Source organism: Nanorana parkeri, unplaced genomic scaffold (assembly GCF_000935625.1).
Source record: "Nanorana parkeri isolate BGI_ZX_2015 unplaced genomic scaffold, ASM93562v1 scaffold1705, whole genome shotgun sequence".
NCBI lineage: Eukaryota > Metazoa > Chordata > Amphibia > Anura > Dicroglossidae > Nanorana > Nanorana parkeri.
The window spans coordinates 216074-243763 of NW_017307973.1; the positions used below are offsets into that span (position 1 = coordinate 216074).

Consider the following 27690-nt stretch of genomic DNA (forward strand, 5'->3'; position numbering starts at 1 on the left):
ATATAATTATATAATGTGTTATTATATATAATTATACTATCATCATATGTCATTCTATGCTCGATAAAGGGACCCTGCGTGGTCCTGAAATGTCACTATCTCCTTGACACTATGTTTGAACGCCAATAAAGGCAGTAGATGAAGATCTTTGGTGTGCTGGTGAAATACTTTACTTCCTGGTAGAGGTGGACTCAAAAGCAGGCAGTAATTCTGTCAAGCTAAAAAATCCAGTAAACTATGATGATTTGTGACATGTCATTAAAAATTGTGTGTCATTGTTTAAAGTATAAAGTCTTACGTTTGTTGGCATTTATCTACTGCTACTGCTAGCAAGCAGTAAATATATGCCTCATGATTAAAAAAAATTTAAAAAGTAGACAAATACCTAATTACTTACATGTTCGAGCGCCTCTCGCTCCCGGCTGAAGCTCCCAAATGGAGAGGAAGAAGTGTACGGGCGCATGCGCAATAGAGAGAGGGGAGAGGAGAGAAATATACTATTTAAAAAGTGCCATAATAAAGGAAGCTGATGGAGAGCAATGGATGTGTTAACAGATCTGACCGTCAGGGAGCTGATCTGGGCAAAATAAAATACATTGCGGTGTCAATCAGTGGCGGAACTACCGTCGGTGCAGGCAGTGCCGGGGCACCGGGGCCTGAGGCTGTGGAGGGGCCCAGTGGGATCCGGTCCTGGGCACCACCACAGCCTCAGTGCGGTCGGGTCCTGTAATATATGGCAGTGCACAGTCCCGGTGTTCGAACACCGGGGCACGCACTGCCGACAGGCTTCACAGTGAGGGGGCAGGTCCTGTGACTCACCTCCCCTCCCGGCCGCGTACATAGTAACAGGCGGCGGGAGGGGAGTCACAGGAGGCGTGTGTCACAAGCCCCGCCCCCTGCAGTGCACACATTGAAACTCCCTGGCTGGGTAAGTCCGAGCGACGGGGGGTGAGGATAGTAGTTGTGTACAGCTATTTCATGCTTTTTCTTGTAATTAGACAAGTGGATTATAATGGGGAATATTACACTTTAATGTTCCCTTTTATAATATCTATTGCTCTGATTAAATGATTACAGGTAGGCATGTGATCTATCAAAGTTTGAGACTACGTTAGAATGTGTGACCAGTGGCGTGGTCACACATTTTAACGTAATCTCGCCCAGTTTTTCAGCGGTGGAATAGGTGAAGAATTCCAACGCTTTCTCCGCTGTTCCAGGGCAGATCGGCATCGCAAATCGGATTTGCAGGAGAACCGATCTGCCCTGAAACAGCTGATGGGTCCTGAAATGTCACTTCTATGCGACTTTGTGAGTGCGGTGAAATGTGAGATCGCAGAGAGAGAAGTGACATTTCAGGACCGATCAGCTGTTTCAGGGCAGATCGGTTCTCCTGCAAATGCGATTTGTGATGCCGATCTTCCCTGGAACAGCTGGGAAAGCACTGGAATGCTTCACCTATTGGTGGGACATTCCACCGTCGGAAAAACTGGGCGGGATTACGTTAAAACGTGTGACCACGTCACCGGTCACACATTTTAACGTAGTCACAACCTTTGATAGAACACCGCCATCAGAGGGGTATAGCCGGTACCCATGCGAGAGGTCTGGGGGGCCTCCTACATGGGTATCAACTGTACCGAGGCAGCATCCCAACGACCAGACCAGCCCACCTGGGACCCTGCAGAGTCCACCATAGAGAGTCTCAGGTGGGCTATACAGGATCTATGGTGTGCTCTGCAGGGTCTCAGGTAAGTCCAGCACCCTACTGCAACATTAGAGACTGCTGTGGGGGGGGCGGGGCCCAAGATAACCAGGGCCCTTTGGTTATTAGTTCCGCCACTGGTGTCAATATTCATGACGAGACCTATGAGCACAGAATTACTAAAACCACATGATAGAAATGTATCTCAAGGTGGTAATGTAACTCCATATTTTCCCTCCACTGTAACAACACTCATAGCAGCATAAAGAAATCCAGTATATGAGATTATCACAGCAATGCATGTGTTTCTATGATTAGTGGAGTTGGCAGCAGATAAAAGGAATAATTTGTAGCTCAAACTTCACATATATTTCTATTGCAGGGAAGGAAGGAAACTGGGAGACTTTGTATTTGGAGAGCAACAGAAGCACAGCTCCTGTACTCGGTCTACTGTACATTTTTATCCTTAAACAAGTAGAGCTAATCATTGGGCCTTCCCATAACTGTGGCATACACAGCGACACCTTATTATTGTGTTCCAACCTATGGAATAACATAATTTGAAACTAACAGGAACATTACAAAAATGTGTTTGCATGGTCTCAGAATGACATCACATCCAGTACCTGCTGTACAAGGATATCTCCAATTCTGTTGATGACAAAGTTTCCGTCATTGCCCTCCCTTGACTCCTGTTTCCTCTCACGCAGGTTGTAAAAGAAGCACTTGTGGCTTTCCAGCAGCTCATCAAGGCAGGGGAAGATTCTGTCCACTGTGCTGTGGTCCATCTGCAGCTCCTCCTTCATCCCTTTCCTGAATACCTCAGACATAATGAACAGGGTCTGGATATGATGCAGTTCCGTCTGCATGAGCTCTGCAAGACATTAAAAACAACAACAGGATAGTATGGCAATCCTAAAATAACCTAGACCTCATAGACGTCCCAAATGCTCCATCAGCATAGACTGAAAGTACACGGTGTCCACTCAGTTGGACTTTAAAAGCCAATAAGCAGCCATCTTTCATTGTTCTCCTAACTCTAAATTGATGATAGGTTAAAGACGGCTACTTGATTGTGTGCACTATCACAGCCTTCTTTAAAAGGAAACTACAGTATATAGCACACATTCCAATACATTGTTGTAAAGTTTTTTAAGTTCATTTTATATGACTTGATGATTTTTGCTGTAACATATTTCTAAAGTATTGCTACCTCTCACCTCTAGTGGCTATCTGTATATTAGGTAAAAGCAGTGAGCATTCCAGATAAACAACTATAAAGGGAAAACAGATAAAAATATTTCTGTATGGTAGATTGCATATGTAGTGAGCAAATAGGACTGCCCAAGCACAGAACCAAGGTTTTTAACCATTACTGCACACCAATAAGATGATTTTTACTATAATGTCCCTTCATTTTGTATTAAGCTTTATGTGTGTGTGAAAATCGCTTGTTTAGCAACATCTATTTTACACCTTATAAACAGCAGGATTTCCAAAACATTTATGGTTTTCATTATCATACACAACCTTTTTCAATTAAAGCTTGCCCAGTGCAACTGAGCAGAGTTCACTCTACAAAGGTATGACTATTATATAATGGACTCCAGGTGGTCCATATGAGTCAATATACATAGTGGTGTATTTATAAAACAAGTCACAGTACATTTGTTCCGTGTGAATTCGTTTTTATACGCTTTTTTCCTTTCCCGGTTGAATGTAATATCAGGAAAGCACCACATTATGGTCAATAGATGGAGCTGAGGAGCAAGGGAGATTAGCATTTATTTCCTATGGTCCTCCGTTCCATCTAGTGGCCATAAAGTAGTATTTACCTGATATTTGACCTGGAAAGAAAATATACGAACATTAGTTTTTGCCTCCATTTACAGAGAACAAATGTATATAGCCTGTTCACTTTGCAAAGGCATTTTCCCTTAGCTTGAACAAAATGAAAATTCATTTTGGAGAGAATACCCCATCACCTGCAAGTAAAATGAAAAAAAAAAATAAAAACAGTATTTTTGCTTACACATGACTGTATGATGGAAACCCGCAGAGTTTCACCTCATTCAGCGAGTAACTTGCAAAGGGAACAGGCTATTTCCCTTTAGTTAACCAATCCCTGTGCCACTGTTGCGCTGAAATCACAGGAAGGGTTTCCAGGCCTACCTAATAGAGAGAACTGTGCGCCTATACTCCAACCCCTGTCTGTTCCTCTCCACCAGCATACATTGATAAACACTGGGTGGCCAGATTATTATGACCACCCCATCAGTACTTCGTTGGGCCACGAGATGACTCCACGAGATGTTGAAAGGTGATGCGAGGAATCTGACACTGCACTGTTGCCCTTCTGTTGTCTTGTACCAGTCTTGCCACTCTCCGTTCTGCCCTAACATTGACTAGTTGCTGACGGCCACAATTTGCACGTTCAGACCCAGATTTTCGGCTGACAGTCCAGTCTTTAAACACTTTAACAGCTGCTCTTGAACATTTAACGAATTCTGCTGTTTTGCTGATACTCGCTCCATGGCTCAGAGCGCCAACAATCATCCCACGTTCAAAGGCTGTTAAATCGCGTTGTTTACCCATATCTTCAGAAAAAAATCACTTCTACTGTCGTGGTTAACAACCTGCTTCCCTATTTATAATGGTCTGGCCCTCTAGCAACGTCAGAGCGAAATTATAGCTAATTATAGCTAATCTGCCTACAAACGTCAGGTGGTCATAATAAACTGGCCACTCAGTGTACACTCACTGTCCACTTTAGTGGGTACACCTTGCACCAAGTTCTATCGTCAGAACTGCATTAATTAATCATAGGTTGGATTCAACAAGGTGCTGGAAACATTCTTTAAAGATTTTGGTCCATATTGACATGATAGCATCATGCAGTTGCTGCAGATTTGTTGGCTGCACATCCATTATATGAATCTTTTATTCCACCACATTCCAAAGGTGCTCTATTGCATTCAGATCCAGTGACCTTGGAGGCCATTTGAGTACAGTGAACTGATTATGTTTCAAGAAACCAGTTGGAGATGATTTTAATTTTGTGACATGGTGCGTTATCCTGCTGGAAGTAGCCATCAAAAGATGGGTACACTGTGCTCATAAAGGGATGGACATGTTCAGCAACAATACTTGCTTAAGTAGGCTATGCCATTTAAACAATGCTTGATTGGTACTAAGGGGCCCAAAGTGTGATAGGAAAATATCCCCCACACCATTACACCACCACCAGCAGCCTCAACCGATACAAGAGCAGTATGGATCCATCCAGTTTCCTGTTCTCAGCTGAAGGGAGAGGCGCCTGGTGTGGTCTTCTGCTGCTGTAGCCCATTATCTACAAAATTCAATGTGTTGGGCATTTAGAGATGCTCTTCTGCGTACCTCGGTTGTAACAAGTGGTTATTTGAGTTACTGTTGTCTTTCTATCAGCTTGAACCTGTCTGGCCATTCTCCTCTGACCTCTGGCATCAACAAGGCATTTTTACCTAGAGAACTGCCACTCACTGGATATTTTCTCTTTTTCAGACCATTCTTTGTAAACTGTAGAGATGGTTGAGCGTGAAAATCCGAGTAGATCAGCAGTTGCTGAAATATGCACTTGTCCGTGTCTACCGGTCACTGTGTGTGGGGACAGGGTTCCCGAAAAGTGTAGTTCTGGGGAGCATATATATGTCAATCAAACTAAGCTCAAGGTAGCTGGCCCTGCTGCAAGAATGTCTTAAGCGTGGAGTTACTTGTCACAGGAAGTATAACAGTTATACAACATGGACAAGGTAAATAAAAAATAACACCAGGACATGCTCTAGAGGAGCAGAGGGAGGTTTGGGGATATATTATGTTGATATCTGGAAATAGCAAGCTTTATTCAAAATGTTTTAAAACGTAAAAGGCTTAAATGTTTATAAATGGATGGTTTATATATTATACGAGTTCTATAAAATCTTTAACAAATATATATCACAGGATACACCCAATGTATTTGCAAAGCATGCTGGGCATTCCGATAAAAACCCAGCAATGCCTAATTGCTTTTCAGCAGCCTCTACAGATATATTTGAACAAACTCACAAGGATCATTGCGCTTGTTCTTGCTCACAAAAGGCATCCCTACACTGCTCATCACATGCCACATTCTAAACTGCATGACAAAATGTAAGCAACCTCGTGCGTAGGTGATGGAAAATTGAATATCTGGAAAATGAAAAGGCTTACTTCCCCAAACATGTTGTGACCTATGTTTATAGACTTTCTCATATAATCACATTAACATAATTTTATGATGATTACATTACCAAACAGACTCATTAGCAAACAAAAAAAAAAAAAGAGTTTCTGTACAAATTGATTGATGAATAAATCTGTTGTATATCTGCTGTATACAACACATTCCGTGTAACAAGGGTAGGTGATGGCTGACCTGAATGGATTTAAACTGAATGGGTTGTTCAGGTAGGCTCCTGAAGTAGACAACCGCTGGTAAATCTATAGGGAGTTGTACATAGGTTCTACAATCCTACTGTAATCTTGGCAATATACATTACAATAAATGATAATAAATTGGGCACTTTCAAACAATCTTTTGAAAATGATTGTTGGACTGGAGGATCAATTTGGTCAATGTTGATATCTTAAAGACCAGCTTCCCTTGCAGATTAAATAAAGCTGATATTTTAGCCTGGAGGATCAAAATGCTGGAGGGTCTGTTCTCACTACATTCACACTACAATGCTGTGCGCCACAACGTACATGTTTCTTGTGGGTTGAGGAGTGTTGCAGCGCATCATAGTTTCCAAATAAATAGGTACCAATGCACAACACAAGCCAATGTAGTGCAGGATGCTTTTGTTGCAAAGCAGTTGAGTTGTGGAGGTGTGTTGGGGCGGGGGGCATTCAAAATGATTAGTACTGAAGCACGCCAACACACTTACAATGTGGTACAATGTGTTACTGTAATCAGATGGTGTGAAGGAGTCATAAAAGGTTATTTGCTGAGTGTAATTAAAACACAATGTACAATTTGCCAATGAGACTTTTTGTAAAATATATGTTTGTTTTCAGCCATGTAGAGGTCTACCAAAACTGTGCAATCATTCACTGAAACGTGACGAGCCAGGGTGTTTCATTGTTACATAAAAAAATCACACACACACAACACACACTTTAAGGGCCCATTTACACCACTGAGGTGTGTTTGTGCACGTGCATTGATGTGCATGGCATTAAGGGAAATACACCAAGAACAACAATACACCAAGGTTTGCTGGGGTGTCATTCACAATAAATGGACATAACATAACTCAAACAAAAGTAACATGCTTTGCTGCACAACACTGTAATGCAATTGTATGAATAGGCCTTAGTTTGGGAAATGAATACATTCTATTGTTGCAGCAAGAGTTATAGCCCTACTTCAAGATTGTGTTCTGTAATGACACAGGGGTTGGCGGAACTACAACAAGCAGCAAGACAGAGGCTGCAGCACTGAGGAAAGGCAGGACACATGGGCTACCTGACAGGTGAGTATAATAAAGCTTCTGGTGAAAGGAGCTGCGGTTTAGTTTTTTCTTGACAGACTGACAGAGATGCTTTAAGGTACCTAAAGACTTTGGATGGCGACCATACATAAAGGACCTGTTCCAGTTCTCATAAATAATCGTTGTACAAACATGCATGTTTGCATTAGGCAAACTTGCACATGTGTACCTATGAAGAGGGGAGGAATGAAAATAAATCCTCACTAATTATTTTTTTTCTCATCAGGCTCAGCCAGGGAGCCTTGGTGGGGTATAGAGACATGAACATTCTCTGCAGGTACAGCCATCTATATTGATAAAGAGAGACTCCAAAAAAAAAAAAAACCCAAGAAGTCACTTACAAGATTCCATGACTTGAATATATACAGAAAGATGTAAAGCACACAAAAGTGATGTTTTAAAATACTATCCCCTAACCAGGGAAGAATGCGGGCAAGAAGAGTCAACACTCCTGATCTGTATACTTGCTCTAAGCCAGTCATTTAGAAAGCTCTGAAGTTGGGGAGCTGGCATGACAGGGAACTAGCAAGAAGAATGGTAATGGCAACCCCCATTACGCCCATGGCAGGCTTTAGGCTCTTCCAGAGATGAACAGATGCTCTATCAAAAGCGATGGGGAGTGTGTAATTGGGCCTTTCTCTCGAGTAAGTGATACGAGTCACGCTGCAACCTCCTCCCTAACTCAGTCAGTGGGTGGATGCAGCACACAGCCACTCATTTCTTCTTTTATTAGCTCCATACAAAAGAGAATGATCAATGCTTGCAAAGACATACTTTGATTATTATTATTATTATTATTACATAGTATTTATATAGCGCCAACAGTTTGCGCAGCGCTTTACAATATAAGGAAGACATTACAGTTACAATACAATTCAAGACAAGATGGTAAGGAGGGCCCTGCCCCTGAGGGCTTACAATCTAAAAGAGGAGGGGGAAATGATACATGAGGTAGCTGTGGGAATGAATTATGTGAGAATGTGAAGGTTCAGTGGTTAGGTTGAGGTGGGATAGGCTTCCCTGAAGAGATGAGTCTTTAGGGAACGCCTAAAGGCAGTCAAGGTGGGAGATAGACGGACAGGTTGGGGTAAGGAGTTCCAGAGGATGGGAGAGACTCTAGAGAAGTCCTGGAGGCGAGTATGGGAGGAGTGGACAAGGGAGCTGGAAAGCAGGAGGTCAATGGATGAGCGGAGGGGACGTTTAGGGTGATACTTTGAGATGTATGGATTGATGTATGGATTAAAATGAAATGTATAGTTTTGTATGTATGTAGATTTTTTTTTGTTTATTATGGTCAGGACTCAAAAAAGTCAGTTAAATTCAAAAAAATGCATATTAATATTTTGTATTCTCACTTTGAGCCAGAAGGCGGAGCTCTAGTTTTCTTTTCATGTTTTTTTTAGATACTGCTCATCCCCCAGGTCCTCTGTAGCAAAAAGTAAGTTTACAGAGCTTATTAACTCCAGCTAATGAGAATGACTCATCCCTAATTGTACAGCTCCATCTTAGGGTTTCAATCAGAGAAAGCCAATATTGAGGCAAGCTGCAACTGCTATACTGTTTGTATAGATAACCAATGATGCTCTATAAATCCTTTGTCATGTATTAAAGGTTTCTTTATAAATTAATCAATGTATATAGTAAAAAAACAGATATAAAACATCAGTTTAATGACTAAAAAACAAAACAAAAGGCCCAAGACCATTACAGTTTCCCTAGACAAATGCGTCATTATTTATTTTTATGGAAACACTATATGGCATGATACTTGTAAGACATGTCCGACCTAGGTGCATCGTTTGTATCTCGAGACATGTTTGACAGCCCAAAGTCTAGATATATATTTTAGGCAAATTAATATCTTGACTAACATCTATGCACTCAGTCTGAGCAAGTCCCACAAAACGGCCTTCAGATAGGCCGGGGAAATTGCAGACATGCCAATGGCACTGGACTGTGCTTGACCTTCACAGAACCTCTTCTATCAGGACTCAGGATTTCCTGTTTTGGTCTCCAGACGATTATCTGAAGGTAAAAGCTTAGAAACTCTGCAATCTTCTGTTTACATTCCTTCAATGGAAAGAAATCATTTGACAAAGAACTGTAAACACTGCTGAATAGGCTCTGAAAATGACTTTTGATGAACATAAACAGGAACCAACCCTGGAGAGTGTGGAAAAATGGATTTCCTTAACCAATCTAGCACAGGAACAGCTTAATGGGTCAAATTTATAATTAAATGAAATAGAAAAGTTGCCATGTATTACCGTCTATCACTTGCAGTTAGGTGAGCCCCATACTAAAGCTAATTGCAGCAAAAGTTTTTAAAAAATGAATTTCCATACCTCCCAACTGTCCCTCATTTGGAGGACTGTGTCAGGGTCCAGAACACCTCCAGGTGGCGCTGGAGCAGATCCTGCAGTTCCAGGGCTCACCTGCAGGTGTCAGCAATTAGTCACCACCTGGTGCTGATCTGGGAGGGTATTAAGGCCTTGTTCACACCAAGCGCGGAGCAGATGCAGAGCAGAGCAGTTACAGACCGGAGCAAAACTGCGTCCAATGTATTCCAATGGTATCTTTAGCTCCAGTTCACATCGCAGCGTTCAGATCCAGAGCAGGTTAAAAAACTGCAGAAGGCCCTATTTTACCTGCTCTGGAACGCATGCAAACGCTTAAAAAACGCATGCAAATGCCTGGAACGCACTGAAAGCCCATTTACATTTATTTTTTTTTAACCAGAAACGGCCCGGAGCGCATTAAAAATGCAGCAAAAACGCGGCACAACCCACTGCACTGCGTGTGCAGAAACTCATGCAGAACTGCTCTGCATTTGGTGTGAACAAGGCCTTAATCCCTCCCTGCAGTAAGGCTGGTGCCACAGTATTGTTGCCTTAACCTGTATCCTGTTTCCTGTAGCCTCCTTGAACCCTGACTATTGATCCGTGGCTCCCCTCTTGTTGCCCTGCTCCCCAGGTTCACTTGCCCGGTTACGTTCTGCATGTGATTTGCTGTCTGAATTTTAGTTGGCTATTACTTGTTACTTGTGGGTGTTGTTGGGGTTGCTTGTGTTTACTTGATTTCAGTGTGTCTAATAAACTGCAAGTTCATAACCTCATAAGCATTGTCTGGTGTGGTCACACATTTGGTCCTCCCGTATAGATACCTGCATGCCATGTGGGGACACCCATGCACAGTATCGTGACAGACTGTCTCTCATTTGGAAACAATTCCTTCTGTCCCTCTTTCATTCTCTGTTGTCCTTCTTATTGATCTGATGTACAGATATTTATGAAAATGTACTATTTAACTATCAAAAATCTTATTCTGCACTAAAACCTTTATCTGATCAATTAATTAACGTTTTTGCTATTTTGAAAAGCCAATATAAAGGAAACATAATAATGAAAAAGAAAAACAATATTAGGTCCAATCCAATCATTTTTGGCATAAAAATTCTTAATGGTCCACATAACTGATGGAGTGGCAGAGGTGTCCATTGTCTACATACATTGTGCTAGAAGGTGTCCCTCTTTCTCATCTCAGAAAGTTTGGAGGTATAAATTTCTGTAGGGCTATAAAAGCTCTCATTGTGCTTGCCAGAAACCACCCACTCAGTCAAAATAATGATTTAAAAATATTTACCCCAAACAAAATGTATAGAAGGATTGCACAACCAGAATTATACTTTCTCCCCTTTGACCATCTGCCAGTTAAATGATCTCTCTACACCTTTGGTTCTCAACTGGTGGGTCATGACCCAAAAGTGGGTCGCGACCCTGTGTTCAGTGGGTCGCTGTGTGCCGTCCACTTTTCTAGGTTAGAGGCTCCTCAGCCTCCCCCTAGTGCAGCATTGTCAGTTCTTGTGCCAAGCAGCCATTTAAAATATGGTACTCTGTGTCGAGTGTCCGCTTTAGGTGGGGTGGGGTGGGGTGGGCTGGGGCAATGGCCGCAATGGAGCTCCATCTATACGTGCATTGCTTACAGCTCCCTCGCATGTCTTGTAGAGGTGCCTGGACTGGAATGACATCACATTCTGACTTCCGGCACCTCTACAGGGCATTCAAGGGAGCTGTACAAGCAATGCACATATGGATGGAGCTCTGTCACAGCTCAGCAGCCCACACTGGACCCCAGGCTGAGGATCCACTCCAGTTCTCGTAAGGTAGGGAGACCGGGTGGATCTTAAGAAAAATTTAAAAAATTACATTTTTTTGGAGTGTGTATGTGTGGTTGAGCATGTCTGTGAGTGTGTGAGATTGTGTCTGTGGTTGTGCGTGTCAGTGTTTTTGAGGACCCGTTCACACTAGTGCAGTGAATTAATCGAACAGTCCCATGTGATTATCGCACTGTACCATGCAATAGCACCTACCTCGTGTTCTGGTCTGGGAGGTGCATTGCATTGGCATTTATTTGAATGGCACCCCAAACACACCTCCCGCCCAAAGTTCAATCGCCTGCACTGGAATGCGCAGTACAGTAATCCGGTGCGTTCCATTGCAGTGCGACTTGGGTAGCAACTTAAGGACAAATGTGGGCCTGGAGGTTACACAGGTTGAGAACCACTGCTCCCTTAAATCTCTGCTTGACCAATGTGCAGTTTGGAGAATTTCCATTAGTAGGTTTTTTCCCCCAAATGTCCAATACATTAGAAGGACAAAGTGTTAGTGAAAACCTTATTTTTGGGGGGGGTTTTTTATCTCATTCATAGCTGTCACTGGAACAGGTTTACCCCACTGGGCCAGTAACCATCATAAAAATTGGGATCCCTATCACTTTCTGTTAGTGTTAAAGAAATGACAAGGGTTTTAACATCTCACCACTCTATACATACAGCAACAAAAATGTTTGGATTTAGATACTTTAAACAGAGTCGGTCTAAACCCTACCTGGATGGCATTTAGTTGGCTCAAGCACTGCGTATGATAAACAATTGCCCTGTTTTGTTTTTTTCATAAAATACTGTCTTAGAATTTTTTCATACTTTTTTTTTGTATCTTAGAGCTGCTGATCTTATTTAAAGGATACGTTCACTTTCTCAAAAAATGTGAGAAACTAAACTTACACCCCACTTCAACCCACAATAAAATCCACCACCTCATAGCAGTAAAGAAAAAAAACCTGCAGCTCACTTGTTTAAAAACACAAGGCTTGTGTGACTATCACAATAAACTGTTGCAGGTCTGTGCTTTTACAAATCTACTCACCGTAAATAACATCTTGTCTTTTAATCACATCTTTTTCTTGTTTATTGCAGAAGTTGGAATCCACAACTAAACTCCATGACTCTGCTTCGAACTCCAGAGCGTCACTGCTAAAGTCACTCCATAAGGCTGCATCCACAACATCTGGGCAAAATAATGACATACAGTCACCCACTTTATATGGGCCATTCAGGCCTCTGCAGTCATTTTACATTTGTGTTACTTCTACTTGCATCTTGGCTTGTGTGTGACTTGGAGACCAGCTTCATGGAGCCTGAATGCCATCACTGAGCATCCATGGAACTTCTACAGCATACCAAACCTTTACAGTTAGATTAAGTGGCTTTACCTAAATGTTCTCAAGAGTGACCATACAACCTCTACTGAGAGGAAGATAATAAAGGAGAACTATGAGGCGAGTGAAAATCACTCAGCCTCATAGTTCGATCCGACATGTGACAATGAAACTGTCACACGTCGGCACAATAGATCGGGAAGTGAGCGAACACATACGTCGCTCACTCACTTCTCGACTGACTGTCACTCACGGCTCCCTGCAGGGGATTCCCCCCCTCCCTGATCCTTCAGCGCTGGCTGGCGGAACGGATGGGGGAGGGGACGGGTACAGCTGGCTCTGCCTCTAGATAGGCAGAGCCAGCTGTCAATCACGCAGCTAGGTGGATCTCGACAGTAATGTCGGGATCCGTCCCTGCTGCGGAGGTCTCAGTATACCACAAGCTGTAGCTCGCGGTATACTGAGCTTTGGGTGGCGGGAGGACGCTAGTTTGTGTCCTCCCGTGACCCTGGGGAGAACTATGGGGAAAAGCACTGACCCCATAGTTCTCCTTTAATGCGAATGCACTTCATGACATGCTGTTCAATAAGTGAGATTTATCAAAAAGGTAATAATAATACTCAGAGGCCAATGACAGAGGACACTGTCAGCTCCATTGTAATCAGGCTGCTTTACACTAATTACTAATGGGCTAACTATAAAAACTGGAACATGTAACCACACTATTAACATGGGAAATGTATACCCTTTATGTTCTTCCTTTGTGTTTCCTCTAGGTGCTTTAGTTTACTCACAACATCCAAAGACATAATGGCTGGCTAAATGGTATCCTACCAAATTGTCTTCAGTGAATGAGGTTGAATGTGAGGTCCTTTGAGGACATGACTTGATGTCAGTGAACCTGAGTATTTTGTAAAGTGCTGTAAATTATGTGAGCACTATATAAATACTGGAAGCCAATGTCTTTTTCATGGTGGGAGAAACTAAAATGCCTAGAGAAGACTCACACAAGCACATTAGGAAATATAGATGTATGCAGATAATATACCTGGTGGAAACTGAATACAGAACCTCAAAGCTGCACGGCAGGAATGCTAACCATTTGAAAGCGTATTGCTCCATTTGTTCAATTAATATACAATGGACTAAATGGAATTTGTGCAAGTTCTAAAAACAGCTATGATGAATGATCATGTAAAAACAAAACACTGACAGAACAATTAAAGAGCACATGCTAAAATCAATTGCTAAGAATATCTGTAAGTCAACCTTCAATAGGAAAAGCATCCATCGACGGAGGAGTCCCCAATGTTTGTAACAGCTCATCCGACTGTGACCTGGATCTAGAGCCACTTGTGTCACCATCAGATTCCAATGTCTGATCTAATCTCCTAGATATTAAAAAAAGTACAGGGTTAGCGTTTCTTTGAGCATATAGTAGAAAATGCTGCCATAGTTCAAATCTCTGAGATGGTTACAAATTAATAACTACATCAACCATTAAGACCTCAATGACAGGATCTGTGTTCAAAGTTTTATAAAATGTAAAAAGAAAGACCGCTTGTTTTAAATCAAAACACCATCCTAAAGCTTTTTCTCTATGGAGTTTCTGCACAATGACTAACAGCTTTCAGAATGAAGTGCTCTATTACAGAAGTTGAGCCTAAATCTAGCCATACACCTTTAGATTTCCACTGCCTGGATGGAGGAATCTTCCCTGCCAGAAATTATACTCATCAGCCATACACCTAAATAGTGACTGCATCTGATTGGATCAGTCATTGTTTGACCTACCAGTTTCCACCCAAAGTCTTCAAATAAAAAGGTGAGTGAAAATGTTTATTTTGTTGAGCCATGTGGTGCCCACAGCTCAAATTTTGGACAATTCAGAGTAATTGGTTGAAATGCAAGCAGTGTATGGCTACCTTAAGGTTTCTTTTACACCTATGTGAATACTGTACACATGCTTTATTGGTGAATGAGGATAAATTAATGTGGTAGAATGGGTATAGGTGTGACTAGGCCCCCAATATGCATTGCAACATGCATTGCTGTTGCGCCGCATGAGGATGTGCACTTTTGCACATGTTGATGTGTTTTTGCACACTCTGTTTTAAAACGTGCGTTGACAAGTGCTTCTATACATTCTAATGGGATCCTCAACATTCCTCAAAGTGCATTGGCTAGATTTAGTGACGCACAGGTGTGAATCAAATCCTTTAAAGTCTATGAAACGGATTTCACAAATTCTAAATTGAGCTGCAGTAAATCCTTCAAAAGTTTGAATTTCTTATTTAATACGTGATCCTCGTAACTATATTTTCATTTAAAAGGTACTTTATCCAAGCAACACCTTTGAGATATGGTTCCGATTGATGGAAGCAGTAGTGTAACAATCACCATAGCGACCCAGGCGACCGCTATGGGGCCCCCGGGCCACAGTGGGGCCCAGTCAAGACATCCCCCTGATGCCGTGCGGGCCGCCTGGGTCGCTATGGCATTTCAGGCTGCTGGCAGTCACTGGCGGCTGTGAGGAGAAACACGCAGCCATTCACATGTGCAGCGGTCACGTACCTCCTCACAGGTAAGAGGGCTTGACCGCCCACCTGAGACCCTGCAGAGCTCACCATAGAGAGTCTATGGTTGGCTCTGCAGGGTCACCCTCAGGTGGGCTGTTTGAATGGCGGCAGCCTCAGGCAATATATCAGCCGCCATTCAACATACATTCTGGACATCCTGATCCTCCTCACAGGCCGGTTCACATCTGGTTCCCAGACCCACATAAGTAAGTACATTATACATTTATATATTTATTGTTCTGTCACCTTCCCTGATATGTTCGGTCCAGGCAGTCAGCTACCTAGTTTTGCGCCCTCTTGTTTCTCTCTTTGGTTTTCACATCCGATGCACTCATGAACCAGGAGACTTCCCCCAACCCCCAAGTAGCAGAACACCAGTGCCTGCGACCCTGGGATATAAGAATGAAGGCATGCTGGGACTTGCAGTTCAACTACAACCAGCATGCCTTCATTGCCCCTGTACACCTCTCCACATCACCCAGGGAACTACATGTCCCAGCATGCCCTTATGGTCTTTGTACACCGTCCCCCACATAAATCACCCAGGGAACTACAAGTTCCAGCATGCAAGCCCCCTGCAGTAGTTCCCTGCGTGATATGTGAGAGTTGTACAGGGACAGTGAGTGCATGCTGGGACTTGTAGTTCCCTGTATGATAGAAGGCTATTTTAATTACTTTCCTCATGAAAATACAATGCCATTATAGTACAGTAACTTTTGAACTCAACTATATTCTATTCAATGTTTCTATAATGACTTTGTATTACTAGTACTTTCATGAGGACAGTAATTAAAACAGCCTTCTATCATACAGGGAACTACAAGTCGCAGCTGAACTGCCGACTTGTAGTTTCCTAGTAGTACAATGACATTATAGAACATGGAATAGAATATAGTCAGTTTCAGCCATATTCTATTCCATGTTCTATAGCTTGAGCAGGGTGCTGTAAAAAAAACATACCAGCGTGGGGGGACAGCGGCCGGGAACATCGAGGCGGGTCTCTGTATCAGGTGGCTGCTGCTGGGTCCTTGCAGCTGAGGTAACGAAGGGAAGGGGGAGGAGTCCGGTGACGTCACGGACATCGACGTCAACGGACTCCTCCCTCCTTCCCTTTGTTACCCATCACGGACAACTACATCACCCGACTCCTCCCCCCCTTCCCTTTGTTAGCCGACAGAGCCACTCGGGGAGGGGGGGAGGAGTCGGAAGCCGGTGGAGAGGTGAGTACTTTGATCGATCAAAATAATTTTGATCGAACAAAGAAATTAACGATTAATCGACGGATTAATCATTCATTTCCACACCCCTATCAAATATGTTTATTCCTTATTTTAGCATAGTGGGTTATGCTATGCAAACCTTTCCTATATGCCCAATTAGCCAACTGCACATTATGAACCACTGATCTATACAGATACGGGTTAAATTTAGTGTTATGAGGTCCAACTTGCATACAGCTTTTTGACACTAATAAGTGCAAGGTGTGGAACCGATACCTGATACATTTCTGTGATCAAAAGCTGTATTTTTTCATTTGCTCCGAGTTAATCCTTATTTTTACTAATGTGCAATACTTTATAACATCAGTATGACAGACCTGTCTATGGTTGGCACAGGCACACTCCTGGGCAAGGGATGGAATGACTGCGCTGTATCTTTCTTTCCACCAACAGACACAGAAGTTGCAGGAGGCATTGCTGAAGGAACCGGCTGGGGAACATCCTTGAATGAGGAATCTGTTAACGGTGAAGAAACAATATTATCATAAATAACATTGCATTAGTAAAGAAAACAATGTGTGTGCCTCCTCTGCAGATGCATAATGGAATATGGCTTCCACATGAATCTAATTCTGCATCCCTTTAAAGTTTTATGAACAATAAACTACCAACAGACAATGATTCACAGCTATTTAAACGTCCGGCCAAAACTGATATTTGAGCTATGAGTAGATTCTGGAGGGCTCAATCGTGCTGTTTTGCACAGTATGTGTTCAGCTAGCCCCACCATTCTATACGGCATGCTTTCTAGAAGATCAACAATACCAATAATCTGAAGCTACATAATTTTATTCCACTGAAAGGTAAATAACCAAGAAACTAGTAAATACAGGAAATATAGATTAGGATAATGAGAATATAGTTACCACGCATGGTACAATATTAATATGGCAAAGTTTAGACATATTTGTACAATAATTATAGGCAATACGCAATGTATAGTGTCCAAATAATTTTTATCTACATGAACATTAGAGGTTCAAGGAAAAAGAAGAAAATAAATTAATAAAAAATTGCTAATTTGCTTGATATATGTCCTCCAATCCAACCATGTTCTCATTCTAAAAGAAGCCTGATCACTTAAGCCGGGTATACGCGCTTATATTTTCTTTGTTCAACCTGCGGGCTGAATGAAGAAACTATAACAAATTCCTCCATCAACACTTACAAGCACTGATGGATGATTCCCTGCTATTTGCATTGTATTTTGACAGTGGCCTGTCAGAATATGCCAGGAGGAAAGGTGCCGACAGTGGCACCCACTATGCGAATTTTGGACGGTCCATCGGGAACTGGTCGAAATTTGTACCGTGTATACCCGGCTTTTTTAAAGGAGAACTATGAGATGAGTGATTTCCACTCACCTCATAGTTCTAGCCGACATGTGAATAAATACACAGTGGATAGCTTGAATAGTGTATTACCTTGTAGGTTCATCTTCACATACAACTTTTGTAAAGATATTTAACATACTGTCATAAAACAGACAAAATAAGCATGTGTTTCCTATAAATGCAATTCAGCACTCACTGAAAATGTGGCACATTATTATTATTATTATTATTATTATTATTATTATACAGGATTTATATAGCACCAACAGTTTGCACAACACTTTATATTATAAAGGAAAAGAGTATAGTTACAGTACAATTCAAGACAAGATGGTTAGGAGGGACCTCTGCTCGTGAGAGCTTACAATCTAAAGCAGCAATAGCCCCACTTGAGTTGTGAAGTGTTACAACAATAGGTAGATGGCTGTTATATCTTTACAATAGATGTATGTGAAGATCAATCTAAAAGGTATATACAAAGAAATCGGTTAATGGCCCACCTTGCTTTTCAAATTCAATTCGAGATACTAATAAACTGAGGCTATGATGGTGGCAATATGAATTGGATGTCTAGGATGGGCAATGTGTGAGCTTGTTATATTCCTATATAATGTGTATATGTTAAAGCTGAAATCCAGACAAATAAATAAGAACCATGTGTATTCATATTTCAATTTTGGTGCCCCTCCAGGCATATATGGTAATCTAGCATGAAACATCTCCTATATGTTGCCTTTGTGCAGAGGTTTCTAGTAATAAAAGACAAGCCACCCCTGCTTTCTCTCCTTGTGCAGGGTGACTGGCCTTGTCCCTACCCCTTGGGGGCTTTCTGCAGGCAGCCCGTAGAGTGTGTGACCTGCTGGGCCCCTCCCACAGCTCTGCTCTCTGCACAGGCTGTGTGCATCATGATGATAGTGTCAACATTACTTTTACAAGGTAATATTTAGGTTTGCAATTGATATCCTTTGCGGCTAATGAGGAATATATTTATATGACTTATGAGAAATATATTTATATGAATTTTTTGCTTTAACCTGAAATGAACAGGCTCAATAACCCTACAAATGTTGGCTTCTTTAAATAAAATGTTAACTTTCCACGTGATTTTGACTTTACCATGTAGCAACAGTGGGGTATTTCCCTTGCTCAAAGGCTGCAACATAATTTTGCACCCATCAAAAAAGTCAGCTCCTTTAATGTACTGAAAAGCAAGAATGAATGTTATAATTGTAAATCTACTTACTCGAAATGACTGCCGATTTGTGTTTTGTGTTGTACCGGTCCTGAAATTTCTGTTAGAAGAAACAAAATGAAAATGAATGGCTCATCATTTTGTCTAGTAGCTTGTTAAAGGCAAGAGCAGCAATGACGCCATGTCATATCATCCTCTTAATTTAATGACTGATGCATTTTAAAATGTCAAGTAAAAAAAAAAGTTCTAATAGCAAGTGCGTGATTTGTGAGCTTGTGATCTGCAAATATTTACATTTGTAAACTCAATTGTTCTCTATGCTTTGTGTTGTCAGGATAGAACATAAGTCATGAGCCAGAGATGAAAAGGTGCCGCACCATGCCTCAACCATGGAGTGTTTGGAAGGCTAGGCACATACTAAACGCGTCTCATGAGCCGGATGCAGCAATAAATGCTATGAGATCCTACACAGAGTTTAACAACCAAATGAGTCAGTGACTTGGAGCAAGCATATGGCCAGTGAAATCTGAAAAAATCAGAATCCCTATAATGTATGCTGGTTCCAGGCCAGTGACTCACCAAGATGTGCAGTCAGAATCAAGGTGACATCCACATGGGTCCCCATCAATCATTACAACATACTGAGATGTAAAAGGTAACATACAAGTCATTTATTTATATCACCTTTGTACATGCTGGAGCAGAATCCTTGCATGCCTTGTGCACATTCACATTACAATCTGAAAAGAAACAAAACCCCAATTAAATGAGTATAAACAGGACAATGATGACTAGATCACGAAAAGGCAAAACTACTGTGGGAAGCCATAGAAGGAAATATCCAGTTATGTTTTGATCACCAGTCCCTATTAACGTAACATTAAACTCAGGAATGAAATCTTTAAAATGCATTTAAGTACCTTAACTATTAACAAAAATGTATCTTATTTGTGAATCACTCGGCTGTAGATCCTCAGAATTAGTCACTGTACCAAGCTCGCTCCCATGTTGTACTACAATCTCACATTTAGGTTACTAATTTGTATTGAGATTGTAGTCCACCATGGGAGCAAGTTTGGAGCAGTGGCCACTGTACAACACACACAGGTAACATGGGAAACAAAAGTAGTCACCCTCCAGAAGGAAGGACAGTGTCAGCACCAATTCAGAGATGATTTGATGATCTACAGCCGAGTGATACACAAATAAGATAAATTTTTGTTAATAGGGTATTTGAATACATGTTAAATAATTAACTCCTTGGGTTTAATGTCACTTTAAACTTATATTTAGTCTGGTGGATTCTCAAACTACAAAGCGGTCGATATGGATTTGTTGACTGATCTGAGATCAAAATCTGACGTGCAAACATACCCCCCTCACCTTCTCCAGTAGGTACAAAACATTTTCTGCCTTTCTCATTGCACTTGACCGACAGATAAAACCTAACCTCGTGTTATTTTTTTTATGTCTCCCTAGACGTTACACAAGAAACATCTCTGACTGCAATGCTCACTTTCAATCTAGAGTACTTCTTCAACACAAGATGGTCTCAGTCTTCATTCATCATTCAATCCAAAGACTGAGGAAAGACTGAGTGCAGGCGCTATAGCTCTATCCTCATAGCACAGCGTCCTGCACTCACTGCATCACTCAGGACCACCCACTGTCACAAGAATACTAAAGAGGAAGAGAACCTAGCACGTTATATGACTGACCAGAAGACATCAGAAAAACATCTGCATGGTGCTCACCAAAGCCTACCTGGAATTGAGACTTGTTATCTCACATCTATGATAAAACTTTTGAAGCCATTTAGTGATACAGCCTCTCAGTGTCCACATATAACTGAATATCACTTTTGGGTCATTGTTATTACATGAATGGAAGGTACAATATCTCAAGCACTGTTACTTACTTGAACATTGAAAGGACTCTTTCCCCAGGAGAGCTTTCTCGCATACTAAACAAGGAACTACACCAGAGTATGTACCCAGTGCAAACTGGTGGCGATTCACCTTCTCCTTTGTATCCTTTGTTTTGGCCTTCAATAGAATCGAGATATGAAAGACAAAAGGGTACAAGCAATGAACAGCAGAACATGAAATTAACCACAGCAAAATGTAATGCACTAAACAGACATCATTTATTATGTATTACACCCAAAATTATCTCTGCAATAAAAAAGCCATGGATGAAAATACATTTTTTGCCATAAAACAAATAGTATGGAAGTGACCGGTAGTGTATACATACAACATTTTTGACAATTAATGACAAAACACTATAATTTCGATTTATTTAAAAAAAAATAATACATACCCATCTGTCCAGAGAAACTGCATATACATTTACTCTGTGTGAGGTAACCAGTTGTTGTGAGAATGTGGAAAGATCTAATTTTCTCTTCTTATTGAATGTCCTTAAAAAGAGTATCTAAACCCAAAAATTTAAATTGAATATTTGCAGCTTACCTATTTTTGGTGTTTTTCCCCTTTATTATCACCTTGTGATGTGGCCACTAACTCACCACCAGTCTTAGGGTGGCTCCACTCTGTGGAGGAGCAACAGAGTCACCCTTGGACAGAAGCATTGTCAAACTGGGTACAGAGTAGTATTAGATGGACTAGCACAGGGCTCAAAATTTCCACTCGCCCCCTCGCAATTGGCGAGTGAAAATTGCGTGGACAGATTTAGATGGATTAGACTAGCCAATTAAATCCAAACCCCAGCTTATACTTTTTAATTTGTATCAGAAACAGTTTTTATCCTTCTGGCATAAAGGTTTTACATATACAAATAAAAGCTGACCATTCTACGCACCCCTGTCAGTGTAAATGGTTTGTCTCAACCCTCTATCTGCCACTTTTACTGGGCAGCTTGGTCGGTTAAAGGAAGTTGAGAAATAACAGACTTACTAGTCGGATCACTAGGTGAAAATAAAGGGAAAAAAGCCTAAAAAAGAAAACTAATGCAGCCACCACATCTAAGGGCTGGTAACCTGCAATATATTATTTTATGCTTTTAGGTTTAAATGTTATTTAAGATTACAGTATAAATAATATAAATCCTCTGGTGATTGCGCTTACTTGCACATGAAATAAGCACTAGTATATTATAAATTGTCCTCTCAATTCCAATAACACTGGTATTACTGTGTTGTGGAAACATTACTCAGAAATGCTGTAAATAATAATCCCATAGACTGGTGCTGATTATTACCTTTGGAAGATAGAAGCAATATTTAAAAACAGAAAAAGTAAATACACTACCTTCTCTGAAGATCCATGCAGCCTGACACTGCACAGTTTGTCAGAGCAGTGAGTACAAGAACATTCGACCAGAGGAGAAAACACACTATGAACATTCAATCTAGTCACATTCTCACAACAACTGGTTAATTCACACAGAACAAATGGGCAAATGTAACACTTTTTTTTTATATAATCTGACCCTCATGGGCCATCTGAAAAAAATCAGGTTTCTTGCTGAAAACTTAGATGGAGTCATACAGAGGGTAAGACCAGGGATGAGACACTGCTTAAAACGCATTTAGTTGTGTGTGTAAATTTAAGTTTGAGCTGCTGAGCTCTGTAAATATGTTTTAATCAGCAGGATATAAGAAACAGACTGGAAAACATAAAAAGGAGACTAAAGCTCCACCTGAGAATGATTGATGCATGATGTTACCTGACAAACTTTCTTTTTAAGTTGTTTGGCCTGACCATACTTAAGAACATATACATAAAACCATTTTACAGCCCTTTCATGAACAAAGTATGTAGAAGAGGGGATTGAAATGCATGTACACATCACATCTATGGTTTATTAATTTGTAAAAGAGCATACTACAAACTTATTTAAGGTTTGCGTGTCCGTGCTCTAAAGACACCAGGGAAAATAAATGGACATGCACACATAGAATACACACATTAACATGCGTTGTGTCACACATTAATGTGCATTGCAATACAGACACCCATTATTTTACAACTGCTTCCCAACCCACATGAATAGACCAAAAATGGACATGTAGCATTGTTTCTGCCAAAGTGCACCATAACTCACAGTAGGCCATTACAATACGTCTTGGTGTGCTGCAATGCATGGACCTCAAGGCTGCACTGTCTTTAAAAGAAATGGCACTGCAACATGGTAACTAGTGATGAGGCTGGACCCCGTTCACCTAAGTTCGCCCAAATCCACTGAAAACTTTGACCGCCACCCTAACTCCTAGCCCAATCAGTTGCGGGGAGGAACATTCCCTGCCCCGCAGCTATATGTCACAAAGTGGCAGGGAATGCCTCCATTGTAACTGCCGACCCGGACTCAGTTCGGAAGAGGGGTGGCAGTCAGAGTTTTAAGTGGGCTTGGGTGAACTCAGGCAAACTGGGTTTGCACTAAGCCCAGCCTCATCACTAGTGATAGCCCATGTAACGTGTTACCGAGCACTTTACCGCTATGCACTGCATCGCAAAAGTGTGTTTCAGCCCTAACTTTGTCGATTCAGACCTTATTTTGTACAGAGCTAGAAGATCAGAAGATGAAGTCACTATATAAATATATACATCTTATATAAATAACAGAACTATAGCATTGATAACAGCAATTATGACAGCCTCTAGACAACATCACAGTATAATCATGTTGCAGAGTCATATCACATTAACTGAAATGTTATTATGGTCTAATGCTTGTAATTATAGACAATAAACAAATTAGATTCATCTCTCATGAGGTCTATAACACGGTTATTTTTAATATAATTTCCCTGTAAAATGTTATGACCAAATGTAACATCTTACACAGAAAAATAAAAGGAATATACAAATTAAATAACAGTCTACCAGCCAGCATAATGTAGATAAATAACCCAATATGTCTTAATAAACTAGACCTTTTCAGGTGGCGGTAAAAATATTCCTTTCAAGGCAAGTCTAATTTTTACAAGGAAACATTTGTCAAAAGAAGAAACATTTTAAAATTTTTCTAAATATGGTCTATTATAATTTTGGCAGCATAGACTGCTATGTTTGGGAGACAGGTCTGCATTTCCTGAGCCTCACCACTTTAAACCCTTTCTTAAAGCAGACCTACGCTCAAAAAGTAAAGTTCTATTATCTCAAATATAAAGAGAGGTTAATTGGGCCTAAGCATACAATGAAAACATTTTGCCTTGATTTCCTCCTGAAAATAGTAATGTAGGTCCTGATAAGTTCTTGGGAATCCATGTTCTGTGTCTAAACTGTGTGTTAATAGTGCGTATGTGTGTTTTAGTTAATTTTTAGTGTGTGTGTGTGTAAACGTTGTGTGTCTTAAGAGCTAGGTCATACCAGCAATACTGTCCACTGGTGACAACTCTGCAGGAACAGGATCACTATGCAGATCAGAGCAAATACTCACCAAGCTCCCTCCCTGTCAAGATGAGTGTTCCACTGCTCTTTTACTAATTAAAAATCATGCCAGCAAGAAAGCGACACAGAGCTGTGGATGCAAACAAGTATTTATTCTGCTCTGCACTGTAATCCTTTCGCTGGAGATTTTGCCCTGCCAGCCTACTTACTCCTAATGACCACCCACGTATGGGAGCATTCTTCCTTCTATTGACCACAAATTTAAAGGGCCATTCTTTCTCATACTGACTCAACATGTAAGGGAGCATTCTTCTTTCTACAGACCACAAATGTAAAGAGGCATCCTTCCTTCTGCTGACCACCAATATAAGGGAGTATTCTTCCTACTGACCACCTATGTACAGGGGCATTCTTCCTTCTACTTTCCACGACATAAGGGAGCATTCTTCCTCCTACTGACCATCCATGTACAGGAGCATTCTTTGTTCTATTGACCACCCATGTAACATGAAGTTCATCCTTTAACTGACCAACAAGGTAAGGGGGCATTCTTACTCTTACTGACCCCTCACAAAAGGGAGCATTATTCCATCTACTGACTCCCCCAAAGGGGAGAATTCTTTCTCCTAATAACCACCAACTCAAGGGAGCAATGCTCATTCTACTGACTACCCATGTACAGGCGTATTCTTCCTTCTATTGACCACCCATGTAAAGGTGCATTTATCCTTCTACTGACCATAAACGTAAAGGGGGCATTCTTACTCCTACTGACCACCCACATAAAGGAGCATTCTTCCATCTAGTGACCCCCCTGTGTAAGGTGCATTCTTCCTCCTACTGACCACCAATGGAAAGTACCATCCTTCCTCATATTAACCATTATTTCAAGGGAACATACTATGCCCTTCTGGCCACCAGTGTAAGAAAACATATATGCCATAGTTTACGGCCTGTGCCAAATTACTGTATTAGGCTGTAGTTTAATTGCACTTTTTTTTCCTGTTTAGTGAAGGAGCCCCATAAAGTTTGATATGGGGCCCTGTGAGTTCTAGTTACACCCCTTTGCCATGATTAAGGCCTAGTAGAGCTGAAAAACGTAAACGGTGCTGCTTTTATGGACCTTAACGTATGAAATAAAGATATATTTGGAGGAGATTCCTTGTGTGCTGCCATCTTGCTGTAAACTGGTTATGTCCCTGCCCACAGGAAATATTGGTGCCCATTCACAGTGAGGCAAATTACTTGATCCCCTGCAGATTTTGTAAGTTTGCCCACTTACAAAGAAATGAAAGGTCTATAATTTTTATCATAGGTGTATTTTAAATGATAGAGACAGAATATCAACTAAAAATCCAGCCCTCGAACTGGAGCTCCATGCAAGATTTCGCCTCGTGGGGTAAGGATGATCATGAGAAAAGTGAAATACACCGGAGGAGCTTGTGAATGATCTCAAGGCAGTTGGGACCACAGTCACCAAACAAGCCATTGGTAACACAATACACCACCATGGATTGAGATCCTGCAGCACCCGCAAGGTCCCCCTCCTCAAGAAGGCACATGTGCAGGCTCGTCTGAGGTTTGCCAGTGAACATCTAAATGATTCAGAGAAGGATTGGGAGAAAGTCCTGCGGTCAGATGAGACCAAAATTTAGCTCTTTGGCATTAACTCAACTTGCCATGTTTGTAGGAAGAAAAATGCTGACTATGACTCTAAAAACACCATTCCTACAGTCAATCACAGAGGTGGAAGCATTATGCTTTGGGGCTGTGTCTCTGCTAAAGGTACAAGCCGACTTTGCCGCATTGGCGGGCCAAAGGACGGGGCCATGTATTGTATAATCTTGGATGAGAACCTCCTACCCTCAGCCAGAACACTGAAGATAGGTCGTGGATGGGTCTTTCAGCATGCCAATGACCCAAAACATACCGCCAAGGCAACAAAGCAGTGGCTCAAGAACCAAAACCCATTTGGAAGGGAAGCCAATTACCTGCCAGGTCACAAGAGAAATCCTGGTAGAAAATAATGTAATAATAGGGAAAACAAACTAGCTATTAGTCATTAGTTATGTAGTATATCACATGCTAACCAAACTATGTAGTAGGCTACACCGCCACCGACTGACTAGGGATGGGTGCTCTAAATTAGCAAACACTGCTTTAAAGCTAAATATGTGTGGCATTCAATTATATGCATGTTTGCATAAAAATGTCAATAAGTCACTTTTGTTTAGTAGAGGTGTATTTGCACTTATGACCCAACTAACACCAGAGGGCAGTGTTCACCTTGGTTTTATTCCTAGTACTGCTCATCCTGCTCCGCAGGAAGCTGAAGGTACGGCTCACTTTGTTTTTCTCAGCTTCAGGTTTTGTAGGCGTCATGTATCTGTCCCATTCCTCCTCTTCAATCCTGTAGAAATAACATTGTAGTTAATGTTCTGGTAGACATAAAAGGTGACCAAGTAAACACATACACCAGCAAACCCACACAGGTGGCCATGAGCGACAGAAACATATTACTGTGGTTTAAAAATGTCATAACTTAAGGGTATTTGGTCATTCTAAGTCTTTGCACTGTACACAGTAGTCAATATCTTTCAGACTGAATTTAAACAAAAAAGAATTGAATGCAGAGAATGACTTTCCAAAAATTGAAAGCCATTTTGAAACATATTACCCATTTTATCTGTCATCAATACACATTTTTGTAACTAGAATGTGGCCAAGTTCATGTTCATTGATTTTTTGTCCATTCTTCCCAGAATTTGCCTACCTATGGACAGCTACACTCTCACTCAAACACACATATTACCTCTCACACTCTTGAATTGGTAACCAAAGAACATCTAGGAAGTCCATACAAATTCCAATAGACAGAACACCAATACAATACAGCTAATGCCTTAACCTGGCCATAAATATCGTAGAATGGTCACATGATCCAATCCAAAGGTTTCATGATGTCTCCTGGGTCATTTTCACTCTACACAGAATTATTCTAGTCACACCATTTCTATGTTAGGTAATAGATAGCTAGGGTGAGCTACACACAGACCATCCCAGCTCCAAGAAAATAATACCAATCAGGCAAGGTTTTCTGTGTACTAACTGTAGACATTGGATTATTTCCAGATCAGACTACAAACCACTGTTGTTGGGCTTGTTGTTTGACTCTGAAAAATCACCCTCCCAGTGCTGAGCGCA

General features: G+C 41.2%; 1 protein-coding gene across 1 annotated transcript in view; it reads right to left on the reverse strand.

Annotated features, from left to right (window-relative positions):
- Positions 1-27690, reverse strand: part of LOC108799365 (rho guanine nucleotide exchange factor 28-like) — a 100000-nt gene that overhangs the window by 28727 nt on the left and 43583 nt on the right. Inside the window, exons 8-15 of the mRNA XM_018571228.1 lie at positions 26773-26896; positions 21051-21177; positions 19817-19872; positions 19184-19232; positions 16924-17062; positions 14017-14138; positions 12456-12596; positions 2329-2576 (exon numbers count right to left, since the gene is read on the reverse strand). Coding sequence (XP_018426730.1) covers positions 2329-2576; positions 12456-12596; positions 14017-14138; positions 16924-17062; positions 19184-19232; positions 19817-19872; positions 21051-21177; positions 26773-26896 — 1006 coding nt within the window. The remainder of the gene's footprint in view (positions 1-2328; positions 2577-12455; positions 12597-14016; positions 14139-16923; positions 17063-19183; positions 19233-19816; positions 19873-21050; positions 21178-26772; positions 26897-27690) is intronic.